We start from the raw sequence: 23,305 nt of genomic DNA, 5'->3' as shown, positions 1-23,305 counted from the left end.
GGTTCAGAATGCTCTGTGATTGTAGGTGAACTATAAATCCCAGAACTACAACTCCCAAATGTCAAGATTCTATTTTTCCCAAACTCCACCAGTGTTCACATTTGGGCATATTGAGTATTTGTGTAGAGTTTGGTCCAGATCCATCATTGTTTGAGTCCACAGTGATCTCTCTGGATGTAGGTGAACTACAACTCCAAAACTCAAGGACACTCCCCTCCAAACCCTTCCAGTATTTTCTGTTGGTCATGGGAGAGCTATGTGCCAAGTTTGGCCCAATTCTATTGTTGGTGGGGTTCAGAATGCTCTGTGATTGTAGGTGAACTATAAATCCCAGTAACTACAACTCCCTAATGTCAAGGTCTATTTCCCACAAACTCCATCTGTGTTTATATTTGGGCATATTGAGTATTCGCGCCAAGTTTGGTCCAGATCCATCATTGTTTGAGTCCACAATGCTCTCTAGATGTAGGTGAACTACAATTCTAAAATTCAAGGTCAATGCCCACCAAACCCTTTCAGTATTTTCTGGTGGTCATGGGAGTTCTGTGTGCCAAGTTTTGGTTCAATTCCATCGTTGGTGGAGTTCAGAATGTCCTTTGATTATAGGTGAACTATAAATTCCAGCAACTACAACTCCCAAATGACAAAATCATAATTTTTTGAGTGATGGTCACTCCTTGTGTAATGAGACATTTTGTTGCCAAATTTGGTGTGATTTTGTTCATTGGTTCTTTTGTTTTTAAGGTACTCATTATGCACAGAGCATTTTTATATATATAGATAAATGCTCTGTGCATAATGAGTACCTTAAAAATAATAATAATACATTGTATTTACTTTTTACTTGTAAGCTACTCTGAGTCCCCTTCAGGGTGAGAAAGGCGGCATATAAATGTCGTAAATAAAGAAATAAATAAAAATAAATAAAAACATGGCCAACTGTAAACAATAGCAAAAGGATGGGACAGTGCAAGTTGTAGCTAATAAAAAAGGACATGGGACTTCATCCTCTTCCATTTAAAAAAACGGCCCATAGGGTTGCAGTAAGTTTGTCATGTTTTGATCCCTTCCAAGTATAGTGTTCCCACTGGAGCATTGCAGAGCACCCAAATACCTGGGAGTCACTCTGGACCGTGCTCTTACCTACAAGAAGCACTGCCTGAACATCAAGCAAAAAGTGGGTGCTAGAAACAATATCATACGAAAGCTGACTGGCACAACCTGGGGATCACAACCAGATACAGTGAAGACATCTGCCCTTGCGCTATGCTACTCTGCTGCTGAGTATGCATGCCCAGTGTGGAACACATCTCACCACACTAAAACAGTGGATGTGGCTCTTAATGAGACATGCCGCATTATCACGGGGTGTCTGCGCCCTACACCACTGGAGAAATTACACTGCTTAGCCGGTATTGCACCACCTGACATCCGCCGGGAAGTAGCAGCCAATAGTGAAAGGACCAAGGCAGAGACATCTCCAGCTCATCCCTTGTTTGGGTATCAGCCAGCACGTCAACGACTTAAATCCAGACATAGTTTTCTAAGATCTACAGAGACACTCGCTGGAACACCTCAGCAAGCAAGAGTCCAAAAGTGGCAGGCTCAAACCCAGAACCTCAACCAATGGCTGATACCAAATGAGAGACTCCCCCCTGGGCACACAGAGGACTGGGCGACTTGGAAGGCACTGAACAGACTGCGCTCCGGCACCACGAGATGCAGAACCAACCTTCAGAAATGGGGCTACAGGGTGGAATCCTCGGCATGCGAGTGTGGAGAAGAGCAAACCACTGACCACCTGCTGCAATGCAACCTGAGCCCTGACACATGCACCATGGAGGACCTTCTCGCAGCAACACCAGAAGCACTCCAAGTGGCCAGATACTGGTCAAAGGACATTTAACCAACTACCAAACTCACAAGTTGTGTATTTTTCTGTCTGTTTGCTTTGTTCTGTTAGAAATGTAATATATAATGGACTGGTTGCTCTGACACGACAAATAAAATAAATAAAATAGTGTTCCCTCGCTACTTCGAGGTTTGCTTTTCGCAGACTCGCGGGATTTTGCCTCCCAGTTTATGATCAGAGTTGGGCAGTCTTATCTCAAATTAAAGTTTTATGTAAATACTAAAAAACATTTCACCTCCTAATGCCTCAATTAATGTAATTTTATTGGTATCTATTTTTATTTTGAAATTTACCTGTACTGGCTGCATTTCCCACACTTGGCTTATACTCGAGTCAATATGTTTATTTTCCGAGCCCAATTTAAGGTGCAGGTGCTTACCTACAAAGCCCTGAACGGTTTGGGACCACCCTACCTGCGTGACCGCATCGTTGTCTATGTCTGGGCACCACAATTCAAGAGAGATATTGACAAGCTGGAATGTGTCCAGAGGAGGGCGACTAAAATGATCAAGGGTCTGGAGAACAAGCCCTATGAGGAGCGGCTTAGGGAACTGGGCATGTTTAGCCTGAAGAAGAGAAGGCTGAGAGGAGATATGATAGCCATGTATAAATATGTGAGAGGAAGCCACAGGGAGGAGGGAGCAAGCTTGTTTTCTGCTTCCTTGGAGACTAGGACGCGGAACAATGGCTTCAAACTACAAGAGAGGAGATTCCATCTGAACATTAGGAAGAACTTCCTGACTGTGAGAGCCGTTCAGCAGTGGAACTCTCTGCCCCGGAGTGTGGTGGAGGCTCCTTCTTTGGAAGCTTTTAAGCAGAGGCTGGATGGCCATCTGTCAGGGGTGATTTGAATGCAATATTCCTGCTTCTTGGCGGGGGGTTGGACTGGATGGCCCATGAGGTCTCTTCCAACTCTTTGATTCTATGATTCTATGATTCTATGAACCCACACGCTCACTCCGGTCATCTGGAGAGGCCCTGCTCGTGATCCCGCCCGCGTCACAAGCGCGTTTGGTAGGGACACGGGACAGGGCCTTCTCCGTGGTGGCCCCCCGCCTCTGGAACGTCCTCCCGAAAGACCTCAGACAAGCCCCTACACTGGCAGTCTTCAGAAAGAATTTGAAAACCTGGCTGTTCAAATGTGCCTTCTCAGACTAGGAACCCTATGTGCCTTCTCTGACTAGAAACCCCAGTCCCAAATCCCAGAAGCACTTTAGTCAGAACCAAGACCACCGCACACTGCACACCGCACCTATATTATGATCCCATATCCCTCCGACACATCAGCACTTTTAATCCTGTACCTCTACTCCGGCCGGCTCAGTTTTAATAATGTCTTGTTGTATTGCTATTGTATTTGATTTTCTGCTTAATTGTCTTATTTGCTATGTATTGTGTTGTTGTATTGTGTGGGCTTCGGCCTGTTGTAAGCCGCATCGAATCCTTCAGGAGATGCTAGCGGGGTACAAATAAAGTTTAATAATAATAATAATAATAATTGGAACCCCAGGTCTCAGCGGTGGCCGGGAGAGCTTTCGCACAATTAAAACTTGTGCGCCAGCTGCGCCCGTACCTTGGGAAGTCGGATCTGGCCACGGTGGTCCACGCTCTTGTCACATCCCGGCTAGATTACTGCAACGCACTCTACTTGGGGTTGCCTTTAAAGACTGCTCGGAAACTACAACTAGTCCAGCGAGAAGCAGCCAGATTGCTCACCGGAGCGACGTACAGGGAGCACACCACCCCCCTGCTGCGTCAGCTCCACTGGCTGCCGATCCAAGTCTGAGCAGAATTTAAAGTGCTGGTTTTGACTTATAAAACCCTATACGGTTCCGGCCCAGTGTATTTGTCCGAACGGATCTTCCTCTACGTCCCACCTCGAAGTTTAAGATCTTCTGGGGAGGCCCTGCTCTCGACCCCGCCAGTCTCACAAGCGAGGCTGGCGGGGACGAGGAGCAGGGCCTTCTCAGTGGCGGCCCCCCGCCTGTGGAACTCACTCCCCGGGGAGATTAGATCGGCGACTTCCCTCCTAGCATTTAGGAAAAAACTAAAGACCTGGATGTGGGACCAAGCTTTTGGTCACTCTGATAACTAACTCAAGGACCTGGCGATAGACAAGGACAAACGGAGTAGAACGGATGTATGGACTCTGATATATGGACTCTGACATGAGATTGTTTTAGGTTTTATGATTTTACTATGTATTAATGTTTTAATCTAATTGCTGAATTGTTATATTTTTTGGATTACTTGTTTGTATGATTGGGCATCTAATTGTGCCCTCCCTGTAAGCCGCCCTGGGTCCCCTTCGGGGTGGGAAGGGCAGGGTATAAGTGAATGAAATAAAATAAATAAAATAATAAATAATAATAATAATAATAATAATAATAATAATAATATGTTTTCTCCTTTTTTTTGTGGTAAAATTAGGTGCCTCGGCTTATATTCGGGTCGGCTTATACTCGAGTATATTTAGTGTCCCTATTTTGCGTATTTCCACTTTTCGCGGGTGGTCCTGGAACGTAACACCCATGGTAAGTGAGAGTACACTGTAATTCAGGTTCCTGTCATTCAAACTTGAGGGGGTTTCCAGAAGCCAGACTGAATTGTTCTACACAGTTGGCAGATTATTCGTCATTCCGCCAACTGCTAAAATGCAGCCGATTTTATCAAAACTCCAAAAGATAGGCTGGAGTTTGATAGAGGGAAGGGGAGAGGAGAGAGGGAGCCTGAGAGGATGAGCCAACCTGTGAGAAATTGCTCTTTTCCCCATTTCTTAGGCCTCGTAAATTCCAAAACAAATTGCTCTGTTTCACGGCACTTACAATTCCTGCTGAAGCAGCCAGCAGAGGCTGTAAATCCCCCAAGAAATACAGATATTTTAGAAACCTAAAGGAATTCTATTGGCGTTTACTGTTCTCTTCGATCTATATAAATAAAAATGTAATGTTCGTTTGTGGGATTAACAGAACTCAAAAACCACTGGAAGAATTGCCACCAAATTTGGCCACAAGACACCTACTAACCCAAGGAGTGACCATCACTCAAAAAAATTAATTTTGTCATTTGGGAGTTGCAGTCACTGGGATTTATAATTTACTTAAAATCAAAGAGCATTCTGAACTCCACCAATGATGGAATAGAACCAAACGTGGTTCACAGGGCTCTCATGACCAACAGAAAACACTAGAAGTCGGATCTGGCCACGGTGGTCCGCGCTCTTGTCACATCCCGTTTGGATTACTGCAATGCACTCTACGTGGGGTTGCCTTTGAAGACTGCTCGGAAACTTCAACTAGTCCAACGGGAGGCAGCCAGATTGCTCACCGGAGCGGCATACAGGGAGCATACCACCCCCCTGTTATGCCAGCTCCACTGGCTGCCGATCCAATTCCGAGCACAATTCAAGGTGCTGGTTTTGACCTACAAAACCCTATACGGTTCCGGCCCAGTGTATCTGTCCGAACGGATCTCCCTCTACGTCCCACCTCGGAGTCTAAGATCTTCTGGGGAGGCCCTGCTCTCGACCCCGCCTTTATCACAAGTGAGACTGGCAGGGACGAGGAGCAGGGCCTTCTCAGTGGTGGCCCCCCGCCTGTGGAACTCACTCCCTGGGGAGATCAGATCAGCGACCACCCTCCTCACATTCAGGAAAAAGCTGAAAACTTGGATGTGGGACCAGGCTTTCGGAAACTCTGGCAGCTAAAAAAGAAAGACCATAATGATGGGCAAATAATGAAGAAATCTATTGGACCTATGGAATGCGAAACACTGACCATGAGACTGTTTATTGTTGTGCTATGGTGCTATATATTGATGTTTTTAATCTGTTAATTGTTTAATTATTGTAATTGTTTTTATATTTGCATGTATTTGGATAAGGGCATCGAATTGTGCCTTCTTTTTGTAAGCCGCCCTGAGTCCCCCCTCGGGGGTGAGAAGGGCGGGGTATAAGTAGCAGAAATAAATAAATAAATAAATAATAGAAGGGTTTGGTGGTCACTGACCTTGAGTTTCGGAGTTGTAGTTCACCTACATCCAGAGAATACTGTGGACTCAAACAATGATGGATCTGGACCAAACTTGGCATGAATATTCCATATGCCCAAACATGAACACAGATGGAGTTTGGGGGAAATAGACCTTGACATTTGGGAGTTGCAGTTACTGGGATTTATAGTTCAACTACAATCAAAGAGCATGCTGAACCCCACCAACGACGGAATTGGGGCAAACTTCCCACACAGAACCCCCATACTTAAGGCCATCCAGTCCAACTCCTTTCACCAGGGCAAGAAAACGTAATCAAAGCCCTCCTGACAAAGAGCCATCCAGCCATAGATATCGATAGATATATATGATTCACACACACAAAGAGATATAGTATCATAGATTTGAAAGGGACCCCTAAAGAAGGACAATTATGTGTTGCATGTTCCAGAGTGGGCAAACCAGACAATCTCCACATCAACACTGACAAAGAAACAGCAAGAAATACAGTTTACCCACAAGCAGAAAGACATTACATTTATCAGACACTGACACTTTCTCATTACTTTATTTTCCAGATCACCAGAATGGGCCACAGCAACATGTGGCAGGGGACGGCTAGTATCTATAAAATTGTTGTTTCTGGGATTAACATAACTCAAAAAACACTGGACAAATTGATACCAAATTTGGACACAATACACCTATCAGGCCAACGAGTGACGATCACTCATAAAAACACAGTGGGAAAAACTTAAAAAGCCAAAAAAGCAAATAGATGCTACAACGTATGCGCAAAAATGACAAACAAAACACACAATAGCATATGCACACTTTCTTTCAGACTACAGCTCCCAGCATCCCCTAGATCAGGCTCTTTTGGGGAGGAGGATGATACAAATGCACTGCTTCCAAGATCCAAACTTTCCCCTCCTTGGATTTCTTTAAGATAATCCCAATCCCTGCATGTTTCCTGGACTGCAACTCCCAGGAACCCTTCAGATAGATAGATTAGATAGAGATAGATAGGTAGGTAGATAGATTGATCAGGAGGATTGCTGGGAGTTGCAGTGCAAGAATAGGTAGAGAAGGAAGAAAGGAGAGAAAGCAAAAGGGAAAGAAAAGGAGGGATGGAAGGGAAGAGGAAGAGAAGGAAGGATGGACAGAAGAAAAGAAAAAGAGAGAAGGAGAGAAGGGTGGGGGAGGTTGGATTTCTTTAACAGCATCCCAATCCCTGCATATTTCGCATTTCCTATTCCTGGATTGCAACTCCCAGCAATCCTCCAGATAGATAGATTAGGTAGAGATAGATAAGTAGGTAGGTAGATCGATTAGGAGGACTGCTGGGAGTTGCAGTCCAAGAATAGGTAGAGAAGAAAGGAGAGAAAGCAAAAGGGAAAGAAAAGGGGGAAAGGAAGGGAAGAGGAAGAGAAGGATGGACAGAAGAAAAGAAAAAAAGAGAAGGAGAGAAGGGTGGGGGAGGTTGGATTTCTTTAACAGCATCCCAATCCCTGCATATTTCGCATTTCCTATTCCTGGATTGCAACTTCCAGCAATCCTCCAGATAGATATTAGGTAGCGATAGAGAAGTAGGTAGGTAGATCGATTAGGAAGACTGCTGGGAGTTGCAGTCCAAGAATAGGTAGAGAAGAAAGAAAGGAGAGAAAGCAAAAGGGAAAGAAAAGGGGGAAAGGAAGGGAAGAGGAAGAGAAGGAAGGAACGAAGGAAAGAAAAAAGGGAAGGAAGGAAGGAGAGAAAGAAAGGAGAAAAAGAGGGAGGGACGGTAGGCCTAAGCAACGTGTGGCGGGTACAGCTAATCTATACAAATAAAAATGTAATGTTTGTGGGATTAACATAACTCAAAAACCACTGGACGAATTGACACCAAATTTGGACGCAATACACCTATCAGGCCAACAAGTGACCATCACTCATAAAAACACTGAAAAACACAGCATAAGAGACTTAAAAAGCCAAAAAACTAAAAAATACATTACAACGCATGCACAAAATTTATTTTTATTTATTTCAATTACTTATACCCCGCCCTTCTCACCCCCGAGGGGGGACTCAGGGCGGCTTACAAACAACGGCACAATTCGATGCCTGAATCAAAACCACATATATGTACACAAACACACATATATACATACACAAAACACATATACACACAGACTGGGCCACAGAAACGCGTGGCAGGGGACACCTAGTAAACAATAAAAACAAAGCCCAATTACTCTGGCCTTCTCCTCCAATGTAGTTAAATATCCCCATAAGTGCTGCTTGTGGTTGAGGATGCCCACACTGTGCAAACAAGAAAATCTGGAAGGGCCTGCATCATGACTAGAAGACAAAGTACACTAATAATGGCCAGACCTTTTGAAACCTTTCTGTGTAACAACAGGTTGCATGAAACAATTCTAGAATTGCTAAAAGGCATTGTTTTAGACAGGATTAAACATCCTATGGTACTCTTCCAATGTTTTAAGTTACACACCGCGTAGTCCTCTCTAAATCCTAGGTGTCCAAAATCCCTCAATAAGGATGCTCATTGCTACTTCAGACTTGAGAAGAAAAGGTGCCGTATTTGGCCGCAGCAACAGACATTTACACACAATAGAAAGCAATATGACTCCCGAGTGCTGGATTTGCCTCGTCAGAGAAGGGCCGCAAGAGCTACTTACGGTGCGTGACGCCAGCAAGCGTTTGATAGAAGGTGGGGGTGTCGCTGTCATCCGTGAGCGTAACATACACCCCGCCAGACAGCAACCAGCGGGAAAACGTGAAGGCCTCTTTGTTGCACAACAGCCAGCTTCGGAACTTCTCGTAGTTTACCTTTTCACCCTGCAGGAAAAGAAAAAGGGAATGGGGGAAAGATAAGAGTGAAGATATTTGATTTTGGGCTCTTGTAGGTTTTTCGGGCTGTATAGCCATGTTCGAGAAGCATTCTTTTCTGACGTTTTGCCTACATCTGTGGCAGGCATCCTCAGAGGTGGCAAGCATCCCCACAACCTCTGAGGATGCTTGCACCAGATGCAGGCGAAAAGTCAGGAGATAATGTTTCTAGAACATGGCCATACAGCCCGAAAAACCTACGATAACCCAGTGATTCTGGCCATGAAAGCCTTCGACAATACATATTTGATTTTGCTAGGCAGCTTGATCAGTTACTCTTGGGGTCAATATAGTAATAATAAATAATGATACATATATCTGCTCCTGTACCAACTCCAGTTAGTCCTTGGATGGAAGACCATCAATAAAAAGCAAACACTATAGACTATATTTCAGAGAAAGTGACAAAAACACCTTTGAGTATAACTGTTTAAGAAAACTTTTTGAAATTCATTGCACTGCCACACATCAACAGGCAACTTGAAACCACATACACCTTGCAATAGGAAACCTGAGCTAAAAAATTCAAAATGAGTAGTGTTTTCTCGCTACATAGGTTTTTAAATCCTTGTGTGTTATTGTTCTTATAGGTCACTCGTTGGCCTGATAGGTGTATTGTGTTCAAATTTGATGTCAATTCGTCAAGTGGTTTTTGAGTGTGAGTTATATTAATTGTATTGTTTATTTTGCTTATTCCCTGTTGTTTTTTTATTGATGTGTTGTTGTTGGGCTTCGCTTCATGTAAGCCGCTCCGAGTCCCTTGGGGAGATGGTGGTGGGGTATAAATAAAGTATTATTATTATTGTTATTATTATTATTATTATTATTATTATTATTATTATTACTTTGCGGTTCGCTTTTCGCGTGATTTTTAATATTCTTTTCCAGCTTGTGTACAGAGTTCTCTCACTTATCTGCCCACTCAGCGGCAGTCTCCTTCTCCTCGCTCCCTCTTCTACTCCCGGCCTCGGAGGCCCCTTGAGTGCCGTTGATGGCACTGCTAGGCTGGACTAAGGCCTGGTCTGAGGCCTCAGCCTAGACTGGCAGTGCCATCAGCAGAGCCCAAGGGGCTTTTGAGGCCGGGAGAAGCAGAGGTGGCAAGAAGGATGAGAAGGCCACCGCCGAGTGGAGGAAGCGTCCCTCCTTCGCAGTGGCCTCCTCCTCGTCGCCTCCGCTGCTCCCGGCCTCGGAGGCCCCTCTGAGGCCCCTTAGCGGGGAGCAGCAGAGGTGGCGAGGAGGAGAAGCTGCCGCCAATGAGCCCGGAGACAAGCCCAGCGCCTGTCTCTCCTTCCCCTCCTTCTGTTCCTCCTCCCCCCCCCACGGCTCGGGGGGGAGGAAAAATCCACAAAACAGCGAGTCCGCAATAAGCAAACCGCGAAATAGCGAGGGAACACTGTATAGGTGTTTTTAAGCATCCCGAGCTCTGAGGATTACCTGGGAAGGAATCCCACTGGAGCATTGCAGCACACCCAAATACCTGGGAGTCACTCTGGACCGTTCTCTGACCTACAAGAAGCACTGCCTGAACATCAAACAAAAAGTGGGTGCTAGAAACAATATCATACGAAAGCTGACTGGCACAACCTGGGGATCACAACCAGATACAGTGAAGACATCTGCCCTTGCGCTGTGCTACTCTGCTGCTGAGTATGCATACCCAGTGTGGAACACATCTCACCACACTAAAACAGTGGATGTGGCTCTTAATGAGACATGCCGCATTATCACAGGGTGTCTGCGCCCTACACCACTGGAGAAATTACACTGCTTAGCCGGTATTGCACCACCTGACATCCGCTGGTAAGTAGCAGCCAATAGTGAAAGGACCAAGGCAGAGACATCTCCAGCTCATCCCTTGTTTGGGTATCAGCCAGCACGTCAACGACTTAAATCAAGAAATAGTTTTCTTAGATCTACAGAGACACTCGCTGGAACAACTCAGCAAGCGAGAGTTCAAAAGTGGCAGGCTCAAACCCAGCACCTCAATCCATGGGTGATACCAGATGAGAGACTCCCCCCTGGGCATACAGAAGACTGGGCGACTTGGAAGGCGCTGAACAGACTGCGCTCTGGCACCATGAGATGCAGAGCCAATCTTAAGAAATGGGGCTACAAAGTAGAATCCTCGACATGCGAGTGTGGAGAAGAGCAAACCCCTGACCACCTTCTGCAATGCACCCTGAGCCCTGCCACATGCACGATGGAGGACCTTCTTGCGGCAACACCAGAGGCACTCCAAGTGGCCAGATACTGGTCAAAGGACATTTAATCAGCTACCATGTTTGCAAAATTTGTGGTTTTTTTAATCTGTTTGTTTGTTTTGTTCTGTTAGAAATGTAATACAATGTTCTGGTTGTGGATGACACGATAAATAAATAAATCTCTCCCCTGCCACTCGGACAAGATGCAAAGGTGCTGCAGGTGACTGGTTTCCTCTTCTTTAGGGCACAAGGCCACACAGCCAGTGAGGAGATATCAGGGTGAGTTGCGGTCCAACACTTTCACACTGCCTACTTATGATTCTTGCCATCAGTAACCTGCCTATATGAATCGATTATGCCGGAGAATTCTTCAGCGGGCTTGAAAAGCTATGAGCGCTGCATGATGAACCCTTTGGTAAATAAGCACTCTCCGAGCTCTGAATTAATGGCGCTTGAATATTACTTTTATTGACTCGCCGAGCGGTACTCTTTCAAAGACATTTCTTTGCTCAACGGGTAATCACACAGCAGGGCTGGAGCTCAAATATTCCCCCATCTTTGCTCTCTTTTTTTCAAAATAAATCCCTCTTTCATTATGCATTACATGGCGAGGGCTCACATTTGTTTTCCTTCTCCCCTCTTGGCCCCTTTCCTTCACTTTGGATGGAGCTTCAACAGTGGCTGGTACCTCTTTGGTGCTGAAAAGTTTTTGGAATCTATGCTGCACTGCAGTTTTATCTTTTGACTAGCTGTACCTGCCATAGGTTGCTGTGGCCAACCTTCCCTCCCTCTTTCTTTCTTTTTTTCTTTCACTCCTTCCTTCCCTCCCTTTCCTTCCTTGCCCTCTTCTTCTTTTCCTTCCTCTTTCTCTCCTTTCTTCCTTCTCTACCTCTTTCTTTCCTCGTTCCTTTGCTCTTTGGTTCCAACCTTCCTTCTCTCCTTCCTTCCTTCCTTCCTTCCTTCCTTCCTTCCTTCCTTCCGTCTTCTTTCTCTCCTTTCTTACTTCTCTACCTCTTTCTTTCCTTTGTTCCTTTGCTTTTTGGTTCCAGCCTTCCTTTACTCTTTCTTTCCATCCTTCCTCCCTTCTTCTTTCCTGCTTTTTTCCTCCTCTACCTCTTTCTTTCCTTCATTCCTTTGCTCTTTGGTTCCAGCTTTCCTTCTCTTTTTCTTTCCTTCCTCCCTCCCTTCTTCTTTCCTGCTTTTTTTCCTTCTCTACCTCTTTCTTTGGCCACATCATGAGGAGACAGGAAAGCCTAGAGAAGACAATTATGCTGGGGAAAGTGGAAGGCAAAAGGAAGAGGGGCCGACCAAGGGCAAGATGGATGGATGGCATCCTTGAAGTGACCGGACTGACCTTGAGGGAGCTGGGGGTGGTAACGGCCGACAGGGAGCTCTGGCGTGGGCTAGTCCATGAGGTCACGAAGAGTCGGAGACGACTGAACGAATGAACAACAACAAAACCTCTTTCTTTCCTACATTCTTTTGCTCTTTGGTTCCAGCTTTCCTTCTCTTTTTCTTTCCTTCCTCCCTCCCTTCTTCTTTCCCCGCTTTCTTCCTTCTCTACCTCTTTCTTTCCTTTGTTTATTTTAGAGCATTGAAGACCACCTTGGTTGCATCCTCTAAAAAAGGCAAGATAAAGAGGATGAAAATGAAATCAAAGGCATGACTCTATGAAAAGTGAATTCTACAGCCGAAGCTACATCCTTAGTCCTTAAGGAATTGCAGCCTTCGTGAATGGCTCTTTGCTTGTTGCCCCGGGTTTCCCAGCGAATCAATATATCCGTAGGGACCGAAGCCTGAATGCGGCAATCGCAAGATGTTGAGAGGCTCCGTTCCCATCATCTGCTTGTTTCAAATTTGCTGATGTGAATTAGGATTGGAAAAACAACAACCAAAACCCTTCTTTCTCCACGCAGCCGACAAAGTGGCACTCACGGCATCTCCTAATGGCTTATTTGGCCGCGGAGGTGAGAGTGCTCCCAATCGGTGTTCATAACAACAGGACGGCCGATAAGATGCGAGAAAGCAACAGACAGCGCTGCGAAAGGGATTAAAATTCTCGCTCTCGTCTAGAGGGCTTGCAAGAGACACCGAGAGAGGGAGAGAGACTCTCTCCTCCGCAGAGAGTGGAAAGAATTTTAATGAGTCGTAGCCTTGAGCCGGCGACAGGCATCCAAAGTGTGAAAGACAGCGACCTGCACGAGCTTGAGCCCAATGGGGATTTTGTGCTTCTGTCCATGCCTCCATTGAGAAGGATCGAGGGGTGGATTTAGTCCCCTTTTCCAAGAGCAGAACAGCTTTACAAGAGTGAAGAAGGGCAGCCAGGAAGACAGATTTCCACCATGTCTCCTGGGTCATCGGCTGGGAGCCTCTTCCCCCAGCAACAATACTACATCTGCCTGCCACCTCAGGAGGAGAAGGAAATCCTGCTGCTTCTCCCCCCCCCCCCCCCCCCCCAAGCCAGTAGAGGAAGGAAGGGGACTGAGGAAGAGACTTTTAAAAAAACTTGTCTCCTGGCTGTTGCTTACATCTGCCTGCCACCTCAGAAGGAGAAGAAGGAAATCCTGCTGCTTCCCCCCCCCCCCCCGCCCTGCCCTCAAGCCAGCTAAGAGGAGAAAAAGGGACTGAGGAAGAGACTTTAAAAAGCTTACCACATCTTCCTGCCACCTCAGGAGGAGAAGGAGGAAATCCTGCTGCTACTCTCCCCCTCCCAAGCCAGCTAAGAGGAAGAAGGGGACTAAGGAAGAGACTTTAAAAACACCTGACTCCTGGCTGTTGCTTACTACATCTGCCTGCCACCTCAGGAGAGAAGGAGGAAATCCTGCTGCTACTCTCCCCCTCCCAAGCCAGCTAAGAGGAAGAAGGGTACTGAGGAAGAGACTTTAAAAACACCTGTCTCCTGGCTGTTGCTTACTACATCTGCCTGCCACCTCAGGAGGAGAAGGGGGAAATCCTGCTGCTTCTCCCCACCCCCAAGCCAGCTAAGAGGAGGAAGGGGACTGAGGAAGAGACTTTAAAAACACCTGTCTCCTGGCTGTTGCTTACTACATCTGCCTGCCACCTCAGGAGGAGAAGGGAGAAATCCTGCTGCTACTCTCCCCCTCCAAGCCAGCTAAGGGGACTGAGGAAGAGACTTTAAAAACACCTGTCTCCTAGCTGTTGCTTATTATTTCTGTTGTGGTTTTATGTTGTATTTAATGTTTTTATGTGCGTTTTGATATTATGTATATTACTTGTTGCCTGTAAACCACCTTGAGTCGCCGAAAGGCCAAGAAAGGCGGTATACAAATACAAATATATATATACTGTATATATATATATATATATATACACACACACACACAGACACACACACACAGTGTATATATATATATATACACACACACAGTGTACATATATATATATATATATATACACACACACAGTATATATATATGTATATACACATACACACATACACGCATGCACACACATAATGTATTATATTATTAGCATAGTACAATATCAGTATTATATATTACTATATTGTACTATTCCATTATATTGTAATATTATTAGTAATATTACATGTAATATAAAATATATAATTATAATATATTATTATTATATTGTATTACATTACGATATTATAAATATTATATGTATATACAATATATTACATTACATTATAACAGCGAATCCACAAAAAGCAAACCGGGAAGGAGCAAGCGAACACTAATAATTTTCCCCAAAGTTGCCTCCTATGAGTGTCATCTCTCTCTCACTTTCAGCAAGTCAGAGCAGGAGCACATACCTCAGAGAAACATTTCTTGAGAGACTCTGGGACCCTCCCGTCAACCATAAGGAGCATCTTCTCCATCTCTTCGTGGACAACATAGCTCCCAGATTCATTGGAGAACAAGCTGAAAATGTCTAGGCATAAAATAAGAAGCAAAGAGACCCACAGTTACAACTCGACACCTTCAAACCACAGTTTTGTCAAAGCCAATTAATTTCTACAACCTTGCAGCTACATCTAAATTTAACTTTCTGAGTCTTTACTAGCCAGCAAGCAAGGACCAAATGTATTAAGACAGGTTGAGCATTATCTCAACATCCAAAATTGTTTGCCAGGGTGGTTGGGCTCATTACAGCACTGCTTTCTGATAGTTCGATAAATGCCAATGGATAGGTTTGTTCGGAAGAGCCTGAAAGTCAAAAAAACTTCCGAATTTTGACTTTCAAAGCAGTTTTGAACCATGCAGGAAAGGTGTGTGTGGGGCGGAGGGATCCAAATTTGAACCACTTACCTTTTTTCGGAAATATTCCATAATGTTCGGATGTCTCACAAGGTTATTTTAATTTTCCCAACCTTTAAACAACTTTGGTAAAGCCTAAAATGTTTTAAAATCTCATGCTTTCCCTCCCACAGCGATGCAAGGGAGAGATGAGGTGGGCGTGGCTAAGCCCAACCATTTTAGTGTTTAATATTTTGATTTTATACTGTTGTGTTGCTTATTTACATTGGTTCTGCATTTTATGTTATTTTATTTCTTGATTTTTGTTGTGTTTTTGTGTTATATTGTGTTATATTGTGTTTACTGTATTGATGGGCGTGGCCTCATGTAAGCTGCTCCGAGTCCCCTTGGGGAGATGGTAGCGGGGTACAAATAAAGTTTTTTATTATTGTTGTAGTTGTAGTTCGCTTCCTCATTGGGTGGTCTTTACTTTGAAAGTAGTTGTTCTACCCCAGAAAATAGGGGTCCTTCAGCCATTTTGGCTAATGAGCAGCCAGGCAGTGTGGGAAATGTAGTTTAACAGCCAGGCCTTTTGCAATCTCTAGCATTGGGGGCCTGGCTGTTAAACTACATTTCCCACACTGCCCGGTTGCTCATTAGCCAAAATGGTTGAAGGACCCCTATAGCTGTCTGTAGCAGTCTTCGTCTAAATATAAAACAAGCTGATTGAATCTACAGAGGTGTTGAAAGACGGCAGCAAAGCAATAAGCAACTTTTGCAAAGCTAAGAGAACATAACGTTTATATTTAAAATAAAGTATATTATTATTGTTGTAGTTGTAGTTTGTGCTACAGACAGCTATAGGGGTCCTTCAACCATTTTGGCTAATGAGCAGCCGGGCAGTGTGGGAAATGTAGTTTAACAGCCAGTCCCCCAATGCTAGAGATTGCAATAGGCCTGGCTGTTAAACCACATTTCCCACACTGCCTGGCTGCCCATTAACCAAAATGACTGAAGGACCCCCTATAGCTGTCTGTAGCAGTCTTCATCTAAATATAAAATAAGCTGATTAAATCTACAAAGGTGTCAAAAGAAGGCAGCAAAGCAATAAGCAACTTTTGCAAAGCCAAGAGAACATAAACTGCTTAAAAAGCAATCATTTCACTTTGGCTTGACTGCCATGAACAAGGCCCTGGGGTAGTCAGCCACAAACAGCCAGCCCTTGACGTCAGTAAGTAATGATAAAATAAAATGATTGCATCTGCAAAAAGGAATAACCGGATGGATGTATCTTGAGGGTCCCCTCCAATTCAGTAGAGGAAGCAAATGGATATCAGGAGAGTTTGGATGGTGCCTTTTTGCCCAAAAGAAGGGGGTCAGTCTAAATGTCCCTTGATGGAGTCTCTACTATGATTTCTGTTCTCCACCAATTTAACACAGTTTATGCTACACAAACAAAGTTTCTGGGGTAGAACAACTACTTTCAAAGTGAAGACCACCCAATGAAACAGGAAATAACACTTTCAAACCAGGAACAGATTTTCTTTATTATTAAGAAATATTTTTATAAAAACTTTGCAAATTCACCAAAAATCCATGGATAAGTCAAAGGTTATGAAATTTGGTGAGCTAACAGTGAACCATGTGTTCTACTACTGTGGCAAGTTTCATCAGGATTGGTCTAAAAATGAAGGAGGGAGAATCCCCAGAAGATTCCCCAGTGCTAGTGCTGTTTATTTTCCTATTGCGCATGCACGTCTGCCATTAACAAAGCAAAATTTTGGAAGTTTTGGAAAGTTTGGATTTTTTGAAAAATCGGAAGTGACTTTAAAATCGAACCACCAGTGCCAACTACATCCGAAACGAGTTTTGAACCTTTTTTTGTGGCTCAACTGAGGTTACTGTTAAGGGACATCAATCTGAAAAAATCAAGATGGAGGTAATGACGTATAATACTTTCAATGCATGCATAGATACGGATGGTACTTACATTTTGCTTTCTCTTCATCTCGACCCCTTGTCAGGAGGACTAAGCCCACAATCAAGTTATTGAAGTGAAGGCCTTTGGACATGCCGCCGAAAGAGCAGTAGATGACCTGGAAGTTGGAAAACAACATTCGGATTAAGTTAAGGACTGGGCCCTTGTCCTTGACAATCAAACATTTTCAGCAAATGCTTTGAAGTGCACAGGATTTCACCTGCAAAAGATTAAAGTGGAGGGAGGGACCATGCCACCAGGCAGTATCCATTGTATATGTTTGCATTACCTGGCTATTAAATAGGGCTGACTTTGCTGGAGGGAAAAGTGGCAGGCTTCAAACACAAGCCAGGGTCTATGTTGTGGAAGAAAACACAGGCAAAATATTCCCCTGAGGGAATATTTTGGGGTCCTTTGGTTGCTATGGGGTGTTGGCTTCTCCAAAAACGAAAATAGCAACAGCCCGGAGCGAAGAGGTTAAAAGGTAAAGGTTTCCCCCTGACATTAAGTCCAGTTGTGTCTGACTCTGGGATTCTGGTGCTCATCTCTATTTCTAAGCTGAAGAGCCGGCGTTGTCCTTAGACACCTCCAAGTTTATCTAGCCATTGGCATGACCGCACGGAACGCCATTACCTTCCCACCAGAGTAGTACCTATTGATCTAATCACATTTGCATGTTTTGGAACTGCTAAGTTGGCAGAAGCTGGGGCTAACAGCAGGAGTTCACCCCGCTCCCCAGATTCGAACCAGCGACATTTGAGTCAGCAAGTTCAGTGAGTATACTTACAAGATTCGCATTCAACCCCATGCTGTAGCAGAGCATGGGGTTGAATGCATGTTTTGGAACTGCTCAACTGACAGAAGCTGGGGCTAACAACAGGAGCTCACCCTGCTCCCCAGATTCGAACCAGCAACCTTTCAGTCAGCAAGTTCAGTGAGTATATTTACAAGATTCACATTCAACCCCATGCTATAGCAGAGCGGAAAGATCACCAACTCAATCTGACAGCTAAAAAGACCAATGAGCTTCTAGGTTGAGCAATATAGCATCCTGATTCAGGGAAGTCATAGTACCATTCTATTCCCCTTTGGGCAGATTTTATGTGGAACATTAAGTCCAATCTGGGCATCAGAAGGATACAGATAAGCTGGAACGTGGGACCGGGCTGTGGTGCAGCTAGTTAGTAGCCAGCTGCATTAAATCACGACTGACTGAGAGGTCACGAGTTTGAAGCCAGCTTGGGTCAGAGTGAGCTCCCGACCATTAATAGTCTAGCTAGCTGTCAACCTATGCAGCCCGAAAGACAGTTGCATCTGTCAAGTAGGAAATTTAGGTACCGCTTTATGCGGGGAGGCTAATTTATCATATATACTAGAATAAAAGCCGACCCGAATATAAGCCAAGGCACCTAATATTACCACAAAAAACTGGGAAAACATATTGACTCGAGTATAAGCCAAGGGTGGGAAATGCAGCTACTACATGTAAATTTCAAAATATCTATCTATCTATCTATCTATCTATCTATCTATCTATCTATATATATATATACCAATAAAATTGCATTAATTGAGGCATCAGGAGGTGCAATTTTTTTTAATATTTACATAAAACTGCAATTTGAGATAAGACTGCCCAACTCTGATTAAATCATTACATATCTTCAATGTAAATGTACTTACGTATCCTTCCAACAATAATAGAGTAAAATATTAAATATAATTATTTCTGTTATTATTGTATTTCCATTATTTTACTTTATTATAATAATAATAATTAAATATAATTATTATAATAATAAAGTAAAATAATGGAAATGCAATAATAACAGAAATAATAGAGTAGAATAATACATGTAATAATAGAGTAAAATAATAAATGCAATAATAATAATAATAGGATAAAATATTGTAAATGTAGTAGTAATAAAGAGAGTAAAATAATACATGAAATAAAAGTAAAACTAATAACAGAGTAAAATAATAAATAACCTTGAGGCTGAGAGGAGACATGATAGCCATGTATAAATATGTGAGAGGAAGCCACAGGGAGGAGGGAGCAAGCTTGTTTTCTGCTTCCTTGAAGACTAGGACGCGGAACAATGGCTTCAAACTACAAGAGAGGAGATTCCATCTGAACATTAGGAAGAACTTCCTGACTGTGAGAGCCGTTCAGCAGTGGAACTCTCTGCCCCGGAGTGTGGTGGAGGCTCCTTCTTTGGAAGCTTTTAAGCAGAGGCTGGATGGCCATCTGTCAGGGGTGATTTGAATGCAATATTCCTGCTTCTTGGCAGGGGGTTGGACTGGATGGCCCATGAGGTCTCTTCCAACTCTTTGATTCTATGATTCTATGATTCTATGACTCGAGTGTAAGCCGAGGGGAGCTTTTTCAGCCTAAAAAAGGGGCTGAAATGCTAGGCTTATACTCTAGTATATACAGTAACTAATTTACGATGCCATAAAACCTTCCAGCAGCATGCAGAAGAATGAGGAAGTACTCCATCAAGGAGTCCCAAGTGGACGGTGAAGCGGCAGCTCCCCCTGTGGCCAGAATCGAGCATACCCTCATGAAGCCGGAAAGCTGGAATGTTACATTGCCTCTGTGTCTGTTTATATATGTTGTATGTCTAATGGCATTTAATGTTTGCCATGTATATGTGCATTGTGATCCGCCCTGAGTCCCCTACGGGGTGAGAAGGGCAGAATATAAATACTGTCAATAAATACTGTAGAATCATAGAATCATAGAATCAAAGAGTTGGAAGAGACCTCATGGGCCATCCAGTCCAACCCCCTGCTAAGAAGCAGGAATATTGCATTCAAATCACCCCTGACAAATGGCCATCCAGCCTAAAAGCTTCCAAAGAAGCTTAAAAGCTTCCAAAGAAGGAGCCTCCACCACACTCCGGGGCAGAGAGTTTCACTGATGAGCGGCTCTCACAGTCAGGAAGTTCTTCCTCATGTTCAGATGGAATCTCCTCTCTTGTAGTTTGAAGCCATAGCTCCATTGTGTCCCAGTCTCCAGGGGAGCAGAAAACAAGCTTGCTCCCTCCTCCCTATGACTTCTTCTCACGTATTTATACATGGCTATTGTGTCTCCTCTCAGCCCTCTCTTCTTCAGGCTAAACATGCCCAGCTCTTTAAGCCGCTCCTCATAGGGCTTGTTCTCCAGACCCTTGATCATTTTAGTCGCCCTCCTCTGGACACATTCCAGCTTGTCAATATCTCTCTTGAATTGTGGTGCCCAGAATTGGACACAATATTCCAGATGTGTCCAATAAATAAATTTTTGCAAGTGACTTCTTTGATGACCTGGCAACTGTTTGACAGTGTCCAGAGAAGGGAGAACCCAATGATCAAAAGTCTATACACAATGTTTTATGAGCAACGTGGTAGGGAGATGGGTGCTGGAGGCTGTATTTCAGAGGAACTGGCCAAACCACCTCTGAGAATTCCCTGCCTTTGAAAACCTTATGAAACTCATGGAGTTGACGTAAGTTTGACGGGCAGAAGAAAAGCACATAATTGCAGAATAACACTATAGGGTCAATATAGGAACAGAGCTACAACTGTATTTGTTTTAGGTTTTTTTTTTAAGCTGCCGGACATCCCAGGTCACTAGACAGTTGTGAAAAATTTAAGGAATGATCATGCGGTAGAAATGTGATTCCTATCAATCTGCAACAGCTTCCCGTTTACAGCGTGAGGAGTGAGCTACATAACAGTGAGGTCTTTCAGGACAATGCCACGTGCTCAAATGCAAACGTCAAGCATCAGGTCTGATCTCCCCTCAGGGCAGCGTGGCTTCCGTTTTCTCTGTGCTCTCACATCCGTATTTCCTACCAGCCAATACTCCAAGGTTTCTGGACATCCAGGATGCCATACTTCTTTTCCAGACCTGTTTGTAGTCGCTCTGAATGCCATTTTATAGGGATGTCCTATTTCCATTGAAGTTGCTTGAGTATGATTCAAGTCACTCCATAAGCCTGGCTTCAAGAGGGAGACAGCAGTCCTTACACTTTGAGAAGCAGCCAAGCATTTGCACTCACAGGATTGTTGTAGGTTTTTTCGGGCTATATAGAATCATAGAATCAAAGAGTTGGAAGAGACCTCATGGGCCATCCAGTCCAACCCCATTCTGCAAAGAAGCAGGAATATTGCATTCAAATCACCCCTGACAGATGGCAATCCAGCATCTGTTTAAAAGCTTCCAAAGAAGGTGCCTCCACCACACTCCGGGGCAGAGAGTTCCACTGCTGAACGGCTCTCCCAGTCAGGAAGTTCTTCCTCATGTTCAGATGGAATCTCCTCTCTTGTAGTTTGAAGCCATTGTTCCGCGTCCTAGTCTCCAAGGAAGCAGAAAACAAGCTTGCTCCCTCCTCCCTGTGGCTTCCTCTCACATATTTATACATGGCTATCATATCTCCTCTCAGCCTTCTCTTCTTCAGGCTAAACATGCCCAGCTCCTTAAGCCGCTCCTCATAGGGCTTGTTCTCCAGACCCTTGATCATTTTAGTTGCCCTCCTCTGGACACATTCCAGCTTGTCAATATCTCTCTTCAATTGTGGTGCCCAGAATTGGACACATTATTCCAGATGTGGTCTAACCAAAGCAAAATAGAGGGGTAGCATTACTTCCCTAGATCTAGACACTATGCTCCTATTGATGCAAGCCAAAATCCCATTGGCTTTTTTTGCCGCCGCATCACATTGTTGGCTCATGTTCAACTTGTTGTCCACGAGGACTCCAAGATCCTTTTCACACGTACTACTCTCGAGCCAGGCGTCCCCCATTCTGCATCTTTGCATTTCGTTTTTCCTGCCAAAGTGGAGTATCTTGCATTTGTCACTGTTGAACTTCATTTTGTTAGTTTTGGCCCATCTCTCTAATCTGTCCAGATCGTTTTGAATCCTGCTCCTGTCCTCTGGACTATTGGCTATCCCTCCCAATTTGGTGTCGTCTGCAAACTTGATGATCCTGCCTTCTAGCCCTTCATCTAAGTCATTAATAAAGATGTTGAACAGGACTGGGCCCAGGACAGAATCCTGCATCACTCCACTTGTCACTTCTTTCCAAGATGAAGAGGAAGCATTGGTGAGCACCCTCTGGGTTCGTCCATTTAACCAATTACAGATCCACCTCACCGTAGTTTTGCCTAGCCCACATTGGACTAGTTTCCTTGCCAGAAGGTCATGGGGGACCTTGTCGAATGCCTTACTGAAATCCAGGTACGCTGGATTATGGCCATGGTCTAGAGACATTCTCTCCTGACGTTTCGCCTGCATCTATGGCAAGCATCCTCAGAGGTAGTGAAGTCTGTTGGAACTAGGAAAAGGGGTTTATATATCTGTGGAATGACCAGGGTGAGACAAAGGACTCTTGTCTGCTGGAGCTAGGTGTGAATGTTTCAACTGATCACCTTGATTAGCATATAATGGCCTACATAGGGACCACCAAACACAGCGCCCAAACACGAATCAAGGCACATGAAAGGCACTGCAGACTACCTCAACCAGAGAAATCAGCCATAGCAGAGCACCTGATGAATCATCCTGGACACAGCATATTATTTGGGAACACAGAAATGCTGGACCACTCTCACAACCACCATGTCAGACTACACAGAGAAGCCATTGAAATCCACAAGCATGTGGGCAATTTCAACAGAAAGGAGGAAACCATGAAAATGAACAAAGTCTGGCTACCAGTATTAAAAAAAAACTCTAAAATTGCAACAGCGCAACAACAGAGAGGAAACAAACAAGGACATCTCATCACCTCTCAACATAAGTTTGCTCCAGGCACTGCCAGGCCATTATATGCTAATCAAGGTGATCAGTTGAAACATTCACACCGTGAACTAGCGGGGGAACACTATATAGCCATGGCTATATAGGCCAGGTGCCAGATTCAACATGTACCTGAAGATCGCCTCTCCCTCTCACTACAATAGTGATTCCAATCCCTGTGAGGAAACCCACAACTATACTTATTTTGCTGTGCATCTGCACAACAGATTTTGCAAGCTATACAGGCAGATCTAGCTATAATTGCTTTCCAAGAGACAGAAAAAAATCATGAGTCCATTTCATTCGAGATTAATAGGCTGCGC

The 23,305-nt window shown here is 44.2% G+C and overlaps 1 protein-coding gene across 2 annotated transcripts in view; it reads right to left on the bottom strand.

Moving 5' to 3' along the window:
- Positions 1-23,305, bottom strand: part of USP32 (ubiquitin specific peptidase 32) — a 152,799-nt gene that overhangs the window by 88,623 nt on the left and 40,871 nt on the right. For both annotated transcript variants that reach the window (XM_060756995.2, XM_060756996.2), the window contains exons 3-5: positions 17,206-17,311; positions 14,792-14,910; positions 8,587-8,746 (exon numbers count right to left, since the gene is read on the bottom strand). In XM_060756995.2, the coding sequence (XP_060612978.2) occupies positions 8,587-8,746; positions 14,792-14,910; positions 17,206-17,311 (385 nt within the window). The remainder of the gene's footprint in view (positions 1-8,586; positions 8,747-14,791; positions 14,911-17,205; positions 17,312-23,305) is intronic.

This window comes from Anolis sagrei, chromosome 11 (genome assembly GCF_037176765.1).
Source record: "Anolis sagrei isolate rAnoSag1 chromosome 11, rAnoSag1.mat, whole genome shotgun sequence".
NCBI classification, from domain to species: Eukaryota; Metazoa; Chordata; class Lepidosauria; order Squamata; family Dactyloidae; genus Anolis; species Anolis sagrei.
The sequence above is the reverse complement of the archived record's forward strand: the minus strand, read 5'-3'. Positions and strand labels throughout refer to the sequence as shown.